The sequence below is a fragment of the Oryx dammah genome, unplaced genomic scaffold (genome assembly GCF_014754425.2).
Source record: "Oryx dammah isolate SB20612 unplaced genomic scaffold, SCBI_Odam_1.1 HiC_scaffold_11210, whole genome shotgun sequence".
In the NCBI taxonomy this organism is placed as follows: Eukaryota; Metazoa; Chordata; class Mammalia; order Artiodactyla; family Bovidae; genus Oryx; species Oryx dammah.
The window spans coordinates 534,638-548,880 of NW_024080603.1; the positions used below are offsets into that span (position 1 = coordinate 534,638).

The window sequence follows — 14,243 nt, forward strand, 5'->3', positions numbered from 1 at the left end:
TCAAGTAAAACTCCAGGGTCCATTCTGGGGCAGGTTTTAAATTCCAATAAAACACAATCGATAAAAGATGCATCTTATTTTATACACACCATCTATACCTGCCTTCAAAAACTGGGCTCTCCTTTTAATCATAGCTGGCTCAGAAACACTCCCTTAATGGATACTTCATTTCTAACTGACTCCTGAGGGCTGGCTCCTAGACAGCCTTGGTGACAGGATGAAATGCTACTCCAAACAAAATGGGTTTTAATTCTGCAGACATGAACACTTTTATAGCTTATATAGAAGGCCAAGACTCATCTGGACACTGACCAAACTCCGTGGTTGCTATTTTTATATTTAAGATTCCACATTCTCTCACAGCCCGGTCATCGTGCATGATGGCATTTTTCAGGGCAGAGAAAAGTCCTCTTATTTTCAGGTCATGGACAGAATCCCAAGACAGCCTGTGGTCTTGGTCATCACCACAAGGAGACGGAAAAGACAGCAGGTGCCTTAGCGCTATACAAAGATCAGCTCCAGGCAGACTTTTCTCGAGAGCAGCTAGAATTTCACAGGCCACGTTAGGTTTCACAGTAAGGAACCTCTTCTCTGTTTCTCTCTCTCTTTGATTCTGTTTTCTCTGGAGGACTCTGAAGAGAGAATCGAATATGCTGGTTATTCTGTATTGAGCTTCAGTAAATAGGAAGAGGTAAAAATGTCCCTACCCTTAATAAGACTTTCTTCTGATAGTTCACTGGGGGTAAATATTGGTGGTGGGGGCTGGAAATAACACTCCCTCTGGACAACAGAACTTCTTGTTCTTACCCGTAAAATCAGAAAGATCAGAAAAACTCATCCTGGCAGAAATCACCGAACAGTAACATGGTCTCCTCTGCTTTGTAAGCTAAGAATTCTGGTCACACACAACACACAAGTGTTTCTTAGGTTGAAAACACAGTCCCCGGAAGAAGTCGCAAACAATGACCGATGGCCAGCGTGGCCCTGAGTTCTGACTGCTGCTGGGAATGCCCCACGGAGGCCTGCGGGGGCGGGGGGGGGGCCCTCGGGGGCCTTTCTCTGCAAGCTCGTGAGCCCCGCTCAGGGCCTGCTGGTGCCTCCGCCACCTGGAGGGAAGCAGAGCGGCAGGAAACATGGGACAGTGGCCTCTGAACTGAGCAGGAACAGTTTCAAAACTACCCAATAAGTGAAATCGGAGGGGAAGCACCCTATGGACACTTTGCTGGCTACAAAATGCTCTCCAACCTTCCCCAGTGGCTCAGACGGTAAAGAAGCTGCCCGCAATGCTGGAACCTGGGGTCCATCCCTGGGTCAGGAGGATCCCCTGGAGGAGGAAACGGCAACCCACTCCAGTATTCTGGTCTAGAGAGTTCCTTGGACAGAGGAGTCTGGTGGGCTTCAGTCCATGTGGTTGTGAAGAGTCGGACACGACTGAGTGATTAACACACACACAGTAAGTCACGGACAGGGCTCTCCTTCCTGGTTATTCACACCGTAACTGCTCTTTGTCCAAAACGTCACTCAGCAGCGTGTGTACCTTGTACACCTATACTAAGAGGCTGGTTGGTTGACTCTAGGCGCCTGTACAAAGTCTCCTCGGTGGGGTACTGTTAAGGGGGTCCTGTTTGGCTCCATAAACCTTCTCACCAAACAACTGGGAGAAGGAAAAGAAATTGCATATTTTCTTTGTTTCTCTGCAAATGAATAGGCTCCTCTGGTAAGCTGAAGTTACATGGAATCAGCTGCCTCAGCTTCTAGTCAGACACCTTTCTCTCCTAAGCATGACCCTCATGCTCCCTCCCCTTGTGAATGAGCCCCGAGGCCTGGAGAGAATCATCACAGAGCCGGTACCCCAAGGAGAGGAGCTCAGCTCCCAGGCGGGGCTGAGGCAGGGAGCCTCGAAGTTCTGTAGCCGCAGTGATGACAAGGGAAGGTCTAGAAATTGGCCCCTTGGGGCGTGGGGACAACCACAGACAACCAGGCGGAGGTGGACAGTTGGGCTGAGGCTTCAGAAGGCCCACAGGCAGGAGAAGAGGGGTGATTTGTTCAGTGGCTGCGTGGAGGCGGCCTCGGCATGCGTTATGCACACACCCAATCCTGTTGTATTGGTGGGTTTAACCCACGTGCATTTCCCATATACGAACCCGATGCCCACAGGGGCCCCTCAAGCAGCAGAGGCTAAGAGTTGGCGCTCACCCTCCTTGGCCGATCACCGGCGTGATCGTCACGTGCTGCTGGATGCTGTCACCGGATTTCCGTCTGGCGTAGTAGACCCCTTGCCACTCCTACACGGACAAAGAGAGCTCTCAAGATCCCTCCGTCCAGGTACTCAGCGGCTCCTACAGAGGGTCTCATCACGTTCAGCAGTGAAATTCCCACGTGCTTTTCCTACACCCCACAGGACACCGCTCTCCAGCTGCGCCCACCGTGGTGCTGACTACACAAGGCTTAGACTCACGGGGCACAAGGCCCACAAGGATCGAGCCCCGCCACTGCCAGGCTGCCCCTGCCAGGCTCTGGGCTCTCAGCCCCATGGGTGTGGTGGCACCAGGTCAGGGAGTTCCTTAAGGTCTCTCTTGAGGTCTTTATGACAACCTGCGAGCCTGGTATTCATCACCCTTCAGTTGCAGACCGAGGCTCAGTGACGCGAACTAATCTGCCCACATGAGGATGTAGAAAACGTGGTTATAAATCTATCTCAACTTCCCTGCTACTATCCTCTGGGGTCTCCAGTCAAGCCTTCTCTGGGCTTAGTCTGGCTCCTGGTAGGTTCCATGGATGAGGCAAAGGGGAGTATGAGGTTCCTCCCGCATCCAGACCCCGGGGAACTGGGCAGGACGAAGAGCCTGGCGGCCTCCAGGGGGAGCCTGCGGCACCTCCACTGCTTCTGGGAGGAAGTGGCTGAATCAGGACGTGAGATGCTCTGCCGCCTCTCCTCACCCAAATACTCACGCGGGAAGGCCACCTGGTATGCAGGCCGGGGCCACCGGGGTGGCAGCACTCTTCCAGCAGTATTCTTGCTTCCTTTTTGGTCTCTCTCCCCTAATATTCTTCTATTAATTCTGGCCATCATTTATAACCTAAACTTATTGTACTCCCATAAAATGGTCCCCCAGTAAATAAATGCAAAGCTATCGAACTCCTTCACATCAGAGAAAGCATCTGAGTGCTTCCAAGAAAATGCCCAGGCAGTTCCGGATCCAAGGGCCGCGGTCTGGAAGGAAGGGCTTGTGGTAAATGCCCACTGCATCCACACCACTGCCTTCATCTGCTGGGATGCAGAGGAGGCTGCCGGACAGATGCCGAGGTAGGGACGAGGGAGCTGTATGTCTCTACTCAACTGTGATGAGTAAAAAGAATAGGAAAAAAATGCTTGAAAAGTGGGCCTATGAAACATGTAAATACTGATACTAAATCCTAGTCCTTCAAACACTGGATAAACTAAACCCTGGGAGGAACCCTGCTTGGAGATAGGTATGAATTTCCAGCCATCCTAGGTGAGACATAATCACAGGAAGGAAGAAACTTCCTTGTACAAAATTTTCAGATTCTACATCATAGTGATAAGCACCAGACTTGCCTGCTATCCAAAATTAACTCAGATTTTAACTCATCTTACAAACAAAGAGATTTTTCACTTAACTGTAATATTATTAAACAAGCTCATGTGAAAGAGATGACATATTAGTTGGGCGGGGTCTGTGGATGGGTCTGGTTTCACTCACCTTGCCCTTCTTGATGCAGGTATTGATGGTGTCGAGAAGGTCTGCCCGGTTCTTGTCGCTTTTGGGCAGCTCGGCGAGTTCTTTCCCCAGCAGTTCACCTTTGTGGTAGCCCATCATCCTTTCGAAGGCTGGGTTGACATACTGTGAATGGGAAGTGGGTATGGGTCAGGACAGGATGCTGTGTGCCCACAGAACACTTGTCAGGGCACAGAAAACGTGCCCTGGGCCAGCGTTCTCTGATACGGGTCTAGACGAGTCCCCCGGCCCCAGTGGGTGGGCTCCCTCCTGACCAGTAATGCGCTTACTTTGCCATCCCAGCACCCTGGGCCCTCTGGAAACTGGAAGAAATTCTTCAGCAGTAAAAACAGCAAGAAACCTTTATCTACTAGTGCCAGCTTGCAATGGGCCTTATTCATCACCCACTGCCCATGAAATAAGGAAAAACGCAGAAAAAAAAGAACCCATAGAAATTAACTAGAGGGATGTCCCTGTTGACCCAGTGGTTAAGACTTTACCTTCCAATGCAGGGGATGTGGGTTCGATCCCACATGCCTTACAGCCAAAAAACCAAAACATGAAACAGAAGCAATATTGTGACAAATCCAATAAAGACTTGAAAATGGTCCACATCAGAAAAAAGTCTTAAAAAAAAAACTAACTAGAACTCCATTCAACAGGTCATGCCTTCTATCAGTCACATTTCTACAAGGAAGCAATTGGCTCTCTCATGTCTAGATAATATCAATAGATAATTGCCACTGTCTATTAACCAATGCTATGCCTTGGGGCCACTTCTGGTCTAACTGAAGCATAAATTCAGTTAAAAACCTTGGGCAGGAGGGAGTCCTTTTGCAGCTGGGCACAGCGCAGGCCTGAGGCATTGTCCCCACCGAGCACATGTTGGGATGGGCAGACTCAGAAGCTTCTTTCCAAAATTCTGTCCAGGGCCCTGGAATTTAGAGCTATCACCTTGGCTGCCTCCCAGCGCCCTGTCCACAGCCTCCCATTTCTTCTCAAAGAACAGAATCACCAGATGAGCAGCTGAGTGGAGGGGACAAGCAACAGGACTGTGGGGAGAAGGTCAGCACACCGCATCTAGGCCACGGGTTTCTTTGGGCATAACTAACATCCACGTGCTGCTTCAGAAACGGTCTTGCACATGGAATCACTTTTGCCCTCCACGGGGATGACAGCAGCGGGGAACACAGGGATGCAGGGACACGTGGGGAGCTGCTCCCTGGGGAAGCTGGCTTCTACTGGCACCGTCTGCCCTGGGAGGAGGGGCTGGGAGGTGGCTCTCGGGACTTCCAGGGGTCACTGAAGAGGAAGGGGCAGTGACACTGTCTTCACTGATCTTCTATCACTTTCCTGTGGTGGTCGCCGCCCTCCCTGGGTGGGCAGCAGGACCCCTGCTCATCAGGTCAGGCTCACAGTCCCCCAGCCCAGCCCTGCCTGCAGCTAGATGGCCTGGGCTTGTCTCCCAACCTGTGAGACTCTGCCCACCTGCTCTCTGCCTAGAGGCCCTTCCCCACCCTCCTGGTCATGTCAACTCTGAATTCCACCCGCCCCCAGCAAGCTGTCCTTAAGCTCCTACCCAGCTGGAGCCTGTGCCTCTCCGAAGACTCCCACCCTATCCTGTGCAGGCTTCTGATGCCTTATTACACTGGACCTAAATTCTTTTCTTTCTCTCTCCCAGACTAGACATGAACATCCTCAAGGGCAAAAGTTACTTCAGATTTGTCTTTGGATATTCAGGACTGTTCAGTAAAATAGCTGAGGAATGGATAATACTTGATAACGTATTGTTCTCCTTATTTGTTGGCCAAATGCTCATATTTCCCTATGTGTTTACCCTGCTTTTGCTACTAGGCTGTAAATACAGGTAGAAGTCATAGGCCTTCATTCGTGCCAGGAGACCTCACAATGCAACAGGTACTCCAGGACATGGACTGTGGAGCCAAGGCACTCAAGTTCACACCCTGGCTCTGGTCCATCACTAGCACCACGGGCGGCTTACTGATCCTCTCTGGACCTCAGTTTCCTCATCTGTAAAACGGCTCGGACAGTAGTACCTGCTTCACAGAATTGTTTTAAGAGATAAACGAGTATGTGGAAAATGCTAAGTACTGCGTCTGGCACATGGTAAGCACCACTTAAGTGTTTTGAAGCAAACATTTCAATGGATGGAAAGGGAGAGAGAGAATATTTACGAATGTCAAGTGCTTCTGCCACCTCACTAAGAGACACGTGCCCTGAGAAGCGGAACTGCCCCGAGAAGGACTCTGGTACTGAAAAAGAACATATATGATGTAACTCACTCATGATGACACCTTTTAAAATCTATGGCACAAAGGCCTTTTAAATTTCCCCCTTATATTTAATATCCTCTCTTCAACTTCATCCTTGTGCTTGAGTTTTATGTTTAGGATGCTGGCAGGCTTGTGAAGGGGCCTGAGAGGGTGCCTAAAGGGAAACTCTGCAATCAGTACAGTTTCCCTTTTAATACAAGGATTCCCCTAACCAGGCACCCACCGTACCCAGCCCCTGCTCCTTCCTCTTTCAGGTAAAGGCTGCCAGTGATTCATAGCTTGTGACACCATCGGCCTATCACCTCTCCCAGAGATGCAGGCTTCCTGACCATCAGGAGCTAACTGGAGAAGGAAGGACTCGTCCGTCTGTGAAAGGACTGCCTGCAACACGACAGCTGGTAGAGAGCAGAAAGCCCCTTCTCCTCATCAGTAAAACCATACCCTGGCTTCCCTGTAAAAGCTAGAGGTGTGAGTTCACTCCCTTTCCCTGGATATCTCCTTGGTACGCAAGTATATATGAAGAAACTTCTGCTTTTCTCTTGTAAAGAAAGAAAAAAAGAGGGAGGTGCAAAACAAATGTGTTTCATGAACAGAACTGACTGAGTCCAGGTGGAAGTGGGTCTGTGCTCGGTCTATAACAGAAACATGTCTGATTTCTCTAGGTCAGGGCAGGTCCACGGGCAGGTGGGCCAGTGACAGGCAGCATCATGAGGAAGCCTTTAGACCCATGTCATGGGACAGCCAGCAAAACAAAGTCCAAAAACACAGCCAAACAGGGAACCAGGTGGGAAGGCTCTGGAGTCAAAAAGACATGGGTGGATGTTTTGGTTCTAGTATTTATTACCGGGGTTTTCCTTGGAGGAATTCCTTGGCCTTCCTGGGCCTTGGTTTCCCCATCTGTGTTACTATATGTCTCTTTCATGGGGTTCCTGAAGGGAAACGAGATAACTTCCTGAGCGTATGGGTGACCGGGCCCACACACAGTGGGTGACTGCTACCACCGACCCCAGGTGGGAGTGGGGTGTCTGTGTGGGCAGCAGGCTGTTTCACAGGAAAGCACATGAGAGGCTGTCGTGGGCGCTGTGCTGGGCACAGTCTTTATCTCTACCAAGGGCAGCGAGGCTCTCACACTCAGTGCCACGATGCAGACCAAGGGCGGCAGGCCAGTGCCCATCCGTGCAGAGTCTACGCTGCAGAATATTTTCTAAGTGTAAATGCCTTGTAGTGTTAGTTGCTCTGTAGTGTCTGACTCTTTGTGATCCCATGGATTTATTATAGCTTGCCAGACTCCTCTGCCCATGGGATTTCCTACCTTTCCAAAATAATAAGACAACTTTATTTCCACAAAGGTTTGTCTGCCAAACACATTTTCTTAGGAAGATGACTTTAAATATTATCTAAGCATACATGCCAAGTCACTTGAGTCGTGTCTGACTCTTTGGGACCCTATGGACTGTAGCCCACCAGGCTCCTCTGTCCATGGAATGCTCCAGATGAGAATACTGGAGTGGGTGGCCATGCCCTCCAGGGGATCTTCCCAGCCCTGGGATCGAACCCCAGTATCCTGGATTGCAGGAGGATTCTTTACCACTAGTGCCACCTGGGAAGCCCGTGTATTATATAAGAATGCTTTATAACTGGAATACCAACTGTAGGCAAATCAATGAGGACCACTGATAATATTCTGTTCCCAAGGCATTTATAAATATTTACGGTTCTGACATACTTTGGTATAAACAATGTCTTTCCACAAAGTCTAAAGAATTTACCCCATCTCTGTCAGAGAAATCGCAGGTTCTGATCTGAACTAATTTTTATTCCCACTGAGTATCTAATTCTCAGCCGAAGAGTATCAGTTTTCTTTGCATACTTTGATGTTCCTTTCTCCAAAGAAAATGTGCTGAAATGTGAGAATTACAGCAAAGTGCTCAGAAAAGGGTGGCTCAGACTTGAAAGGCTCTCTTTTGATGTCTAAAGATAAAAAGTGCTCCCGTACCTGGATCACATGGTTGTCGCTTGTGATCTCTATGGCTTCGTGACAGTGGTCTAATGCTGTAAACACTGAATTACAGGCCCTGAAAGTTGCAAAAGATTCACGTTAGTCCTGCGAGAAAACCATGAGCATTTCATCTGTTACCTTATCAAAGTAGACAGTTCCTCAGATTCATTAAAACCAAGTACCTTTTGATATTCTGTTTTGGAGGGGAAAAAAAAGAAACCTAGCCTTTCAAATGAAATAAACAAACAATAGCAGATACTTCTACGTATATCACACAAAGAGAAGAAAACTATCCAGCCACTTGTCACGGGTCATGGAATGACCTCTGTGCGTGCTGGATGAAACTTTCATACTGACACAAGGAAAGAGACACGCAGAAGCCGGCCTCAGAGGCGCCTGTGTTCTACGTCAATGACATTCTGCCGTTCCATTCACAGCAATGTCACGGAGAAGTCCCGTCCCCATCAGCTTGGAAAACCTAATTAAACCCATATTGGATCTGAGGTATTCTGGCCTTTTGCAACAGGCACAGAAACTTTTTTTTTTTCTTTTCTTACTTTGATGACCTTAGTTAAGAAGCCTTTATGGTACTTTGCTTTCAACTATACCCACTGTCTGATGAAAGGCAAAGAGGGCAGAATTCCTCTTGCCTGGTTCATTTTACAGGTCTCCAGGTGGGCACTATTCTTGATGACCTTCCTTGTATATCTGGAATATTTAAAATCATTTCAATTTCTCACATAACATTCTAGCTACCTTAAAACCTAGAGCAACTCCAGATACAATAAGCTACTTACCATCTAACTCAGGAAGGATGTGCCTAGTTTCCAGAGCTTTCTTATTCATGCTGGCTGTTAAAACAAGTCCAGTGAAGGCTTTCTTACACATTACCCCCACAAAAATGTTAATTTACGAGACAGATGTTTCTTCTCATAAACTCTTAAAACATTATTCTTTTTTCTCTCATAAAGCATCTAACTTTGCCATTTTACTTTGAACTGTTTACAAGGCAGAGAGTAGAAAAAAACTGGGTGAAACTTGGTTCGGTATCTTGCCAGTTATGGGGCCCTGGGCAATATTTTCTCTTTGCTGTGTCCCAGTTTCCTCATCCATAAAATGAAGTGAGGTGTTAGTTGACCAGTCATGTCTGATTCTTTGTGACCCCAAGGACTGTAGCCCACTGGGCTCCTCTGTTCATGGAATTCTCTAGGCAAGAATACTGGAGTGGGTTGCCATGCCCTCCTCCAGGGGATCTTCCGAACCCAGGGATCGAACTTGGGTCTCCTACATTGCTGGCAGATTCTTTAATTTTGTTGTAAGACTCAACATAGATAGTTTATGTGACCTATGTCTCAAAGTACTTGGGACAATATAAGATTTCAAGACATAGTACTTAATATTATTTGCAAGATCTCAGAATAATTCTTTGTTCTCTAAAGCTTTCAAAGGCTGTTGGTGAGAAGAAAAGTTAATCCTAACCTATACTTTCTCATGAGTGTATCTGGAACATCAAACCAAGAACTGCTTTTAATAGTAGCAAGGCAACCTGCATGGAAAATGAAGGATTTCAGTCCACTGATGGGTGGTGTTCCTGTCACTGCAGAGATGAAGACACCAGTGTGGGAGGGTAGGTACAGTAAGTAATCATGATGGAGGTGAGAGGAGGAGAACATAAACCCCAATCAACTAAGATGCCCAATAGGGTAAGGCGTTTTCTTATTTAAATTGCTCCAAACTACATTTCTCAAAAAACTGGAGACAGAACTACCATATGATATAGAACCATCATATGACCCAGCAATTCCACTCCCAGGTATACATCCTTAAAAAACAAGCACACTAATTCAAAAACATACATATGCCCCAATATTCGTAACAGCATTATTCACAATAACCAAGATATGGAGGCAACGTAAGTATCCATTGACAGATGAATGGATAAAGATGTGGTGTAGACATACAATGGAATATTACTCAGCCACAAAAAGAACAAAATTTTGCCATTTGCAGCAACATGGATGTACTTGGCGGGCATTAGGCTAAGTAAGATAAGTCAGAAAAAGACAAATACTATATGATATCACTTATATGTGGAATCTAAAAAAATCAAGAAACCAGTGAATATAACAAAAAGCAATTTCACAGATATAGAGTACAAACTGGGAGAGAGGGGAGAAAGAAATACAAATTATTAGGTATAAAATAAGCTATCGGGATATACAGTATAATATTTTATTATAACTATAAATGGAACATAACCTTTCAAAATTATGAATCACTATATTGTAACACAGGGGCTTCCCTGGTAGCTCGGTTGGTAGAGAATCCACCTGCAATGCAGGAGACCCCAGTCCGATTCCTGGGTCAGGAAGATCCCCTGGAGAAAGGAGAGGCTACCCACTTCAGTATTCTTGGGCTTCCCTGGTGGCTCAGATGGTAAAGAATCTGCCTGCAATGTGGGAGACCTGGGTTTGACCCCTGGGTTGGGAGGATCCCCTGGAGGAGGACACAGCCTGGAGAATCCCATGGACAGAGCCTTCACAAAGAGTTGGACATGACTGCGCAACTAAACAGAGCACATATTGTAACATACGGTACAGCAGCTGTACTCCAATTAAAGCCAAAAATAAAGTAAGTTGCTACAGCCTACCTAATATGAGCTGTATACTGTCCTGTTAGCAATGCTGTATTTGTAAACATGATCATTTAAAATGTGGAAAAGAATCAAGGAGGACTTTAAAATTGGTACCAAAGTCATTACTGCACCGCGTCTCAGGAAGAAGCAAGCTAGTCTCATCGCGAGTGTGCTCAGGGCTTTGGGTCCAGTCCCCAGCCCAGCACCACAGGGAAGCAAGCCCGGTCTCCAGCAGTCCCACACGGAAAGGCAAGTCTATGTGGGCCAGTTCCTTAGCGTTGGGAGCTGGATAAGGAAGCGCCAACACGTCTGATCAGATGATACATTCCCCTCGCACCCACGCATTTTCTTAAAGTACCTGTGTGGCTCAATTAAGTATGTAAACAACTCCCTCCGAGTATGACTGTTTCTGTCAATTCAAGAGGCTGCTTTCGTACAAGATCTTAGCTCCAGCTGCCAAAATGGATCTATCAGATGTTCACTACAAAGTGAGAGTGATACTCTCTGATGAGTATCATGCCCCATGGAACAAAGCAGATCTTTATCAACAGTTAAAGTGAAAGTATACTGGCAGGACCAGCAGATTACTGTCCCCGGCGACGAATGGTATGGGACGGCCATGTGTAAATCTAGGCTTTAAATCAATTTGGCTGATGGTTCTGTTTAAATAAACCTGTAGCAAAATGAAGTAATTACTTTGAATCATGTTCCTAGAGTTTGAGAATTAAATTTCCTCCATTAATTATTAATATTCTTCACATAGAAGAAATTTAGCTTAATTTTTCTGTTTTTATGAGCCATATAACACAGCAATGCGAATGTGGTTTTGTAGTCTTCAGGTTGAGAAGTTGAAAAATTAGAAAAAGCTCCAGAGAAACAGAATATTGTTGTGAAAAGCCAAGAAGTGCTGGTAATGTAACCATTTCCCCTTCATTATCTTAGTTGTCCATGAAGATCCACGTGAAGCAGGTAAATATCACAAAGCTATGATAAACCTAGACAGTGTATTAAAAAGCAGAGGCATTACTTTGCCTGCAAAGGCCCGTATATCAAAGCTATGATTATTCCAGTAGTCGTGTATGGATGTGAGACTATGGATGGAACATAAAGAAGGCTGAGTGCTAAAGAACTCATGGGGATGATCCAGAGAGATGATATGGGGTGGGAGGTGGGAGGGGGATTCAGGATTAGGAGCTTGTATACACCCGTGGTGGATTCATGTCAATGTATGGCAAAACCAATACAGTATTGTAAAGTAAAATAAAGTAAAAGTAAAATTAAAAAAAAAATAAAGAACTGATGCTTTCAAACTGTGATGTTGGAGGAGACTCTTGAGAGTTCCTTGGACTGCAAGGAGATCAAACAAGTCAGTCCTAAAGGAAATCAACCCTGAATGTTCATTGAAAGGACTGATGCTGAAGCTCTTCGGCCACCTGATGCAAAGAGCTGACTCATGGGAAAAGACCCTGATGCTGGGAAAGAGTGAGGGCAGGAGGAGAAGGGGACAACAGAGGATGAGATGGTTGGGTGGCATCACCGATTCAATGGACATGGTTTGAGCAAACTCTGGGAGATGGTGAAGGAGAGGGAAGCCTGGCGTGCTGCAGTCCATGGGGTCACAAAGAGTCTGACACGACTGAGCTACTGAAACAACACAACAGGTGGAAAGTCTACAGGGAACACGGTGCTACAATGGTGTGCAGAGTGCGTCTGACTTAACCCAGGGTGCCTGCACTCTGCTCCATCACTAGCACCTACATATCAGGCACCTGCAACCGTGCCAAGAGTCTCTCTGGCTCTCAGTGTTTCCTCCGTCAGCTGTGCTGGGGTGGTTGGGTTACACGATCTCTTGTGTTCCTAACAAAGGGACTCTAGAATCTACTCCAACGAAACATGCACACCCCTCTGAGACACACACACCGAGGCTGTAGAACCAGGGTACGATGGATTGCGCAAGGTGGTGGCGTGAAGCGTGAAGGTTCTGGAGACAAACTCACATCCCAGCAGGAGTGTGGAAGTGGCAGGGAGGGAGTGATGGCCGTGTTACCAGCCAGCACCGCTCCTGGGCAGCAATGCAGCACAGGCTGGTTACCTTAAGCCATCACAGCTCGGTTTCCACTCCTGTAACACACGACTGTCACGCAGAGCCCACGTGAGGATAAAGTGCTCTAAAAACATCCGTTGGTAATGAGAGGTGTAGTGTTCTACAGAATACCAAGGTTTGCGCATCAGGAATTGATTCTTTCTAAAATGGAGGACTGCTATTGTCTTAAGACTTGGAGTAAAATAAACTGATCCAGGTGTGAGCCTTAGATAATGGGTATCAGATTGCCTAATGATGAAACAATAGCTCATCCTTCATTCATGTAAACTCACAGTCCATAGGGTCGGGCATGACTGAAGCGATTTATCAGCTTAAACTCCCAAACTGATATTTTGGTTAACATAGTTCTTTTCATGATAAAGAAGCACAAGAACGTAAGTGATAAACGGTCATCAGTTCTTCCTTGTCTCCCTAGCCATTTCCCCTTTCATGAATTCTTCTGTTCAATAAAGCGATCTGCCACATGTACACAGAAGTATGATTCTGTTCTATCTTTGAAAGTTATTCTCATATAATGGAATTTCTAGATTAGGTAGCTTACGTTTGATTACATGATCTTTTTTCTTGGTTAAGTAAATATGGTCACCATCCACGAAGACTGGACAGAAGTGTTTGCCTTCAACACCCAGTATTATCCATGCAGTACAGCATGTCCTTGCTGAATGCTAGTAATGTCACATATTTAGCTGCAGCTGGGGGTGGAATTGCAGGGGAAAGTATTATATAATTAGACTAAAATTATTCTGGCATTGTATAACACAGGGCCTCATTTCCCCTATCAACAGCAAGTCACAGAGTTGCCTGTCAGCCCCTGGGGTGCAGGTAGATGGTTTAGATGTCCTGAAGTACCCTAAGGAGCTGGAGAGACCATGAAAGGGCACTGTCTCTCCCATCCACTAGGCCTAGAGAGAATCAAACCACACACCCCACCACTACTTCTCCAAAAAACAAGAAGGGAGCTGAAGATAGTTGAGGTACAACCAGCCAAACAGCATCAGAAGGACCTGACCACTTAGTCCTTCCGCCCCTGTCTTCTCTTGCAGAGAATTTGCCTCCCTTCCCCCCTGCAGGGGGCTCCTCCCAAGCAGGTTGCTTCTGGCTGGGAAGGGAGGCTTCCTATCAGCCAAGCTGAAGCTGGTGCAGAAGATGAGGGGGTTAGGGTTCTGAGTAAACCCACCTTCCTGGGACTGCAGCTGCTGGGCCAGGTCCGTTCACCAGCATGACGCAGATTTGGACTAAGAACCCAAGGCATTTCACTACGACCTTTACAATGAACCCAACTCTGCCAACCAGCTCAAGCCACTGATGGGTGAGAAGTTATGGGACTTGCACAGTGTTAGGTGCTTAGAACCTTGCCGAGTTCTGAATCTCTGAGTCCTTGAGAAGTTCTCAGTCCCCTGGCTCTGAGCAGATTTCATCAGCACGATAACCTAAAGCCCTTTCCTTTTTAGCTCCAGTGCTGCCTGCGGAT

At 46.9% G+C, this 14,243-nt stretch overlaps 1 protein-coding gene across 1 annotated transcript in view; it reads right to left on the reverse strand.

Annotated features, from left to right (window-relative positions):
• LOC120860936 (high affinity cAMP-specific and IBMX-insensitive 3',5'-cyclic phosphodiesterase 8B) overlaps nucleotides 1-14,243 on the reverse strand; it is a 113,126-nt gene that overhangs the window by 72,820 nt on the left and 26,063 nt on the right. Inside the window, exons 6-8 of the mRNA XM_040236645.1 lie at nucleotides 8,031-8,109; nucleotides 3,726-3,866; nucleotides 2,197-2,285 (exon numbers count right to left, since the gene is read on the reverse strand). Coding sequence (XP_040092579.1) covers nucleotides 2,197-2,285; nucleotides 3,726-3,866; nucleotides 8,031-8,109 — 309 coding nt within the window. The remainder of the gene's footprint in view (nucleotides 1-2,196; nucleotides 2,286-3,725; nucleotides 3,867-8,030; nucleotides 8,110-14,243) is intronic.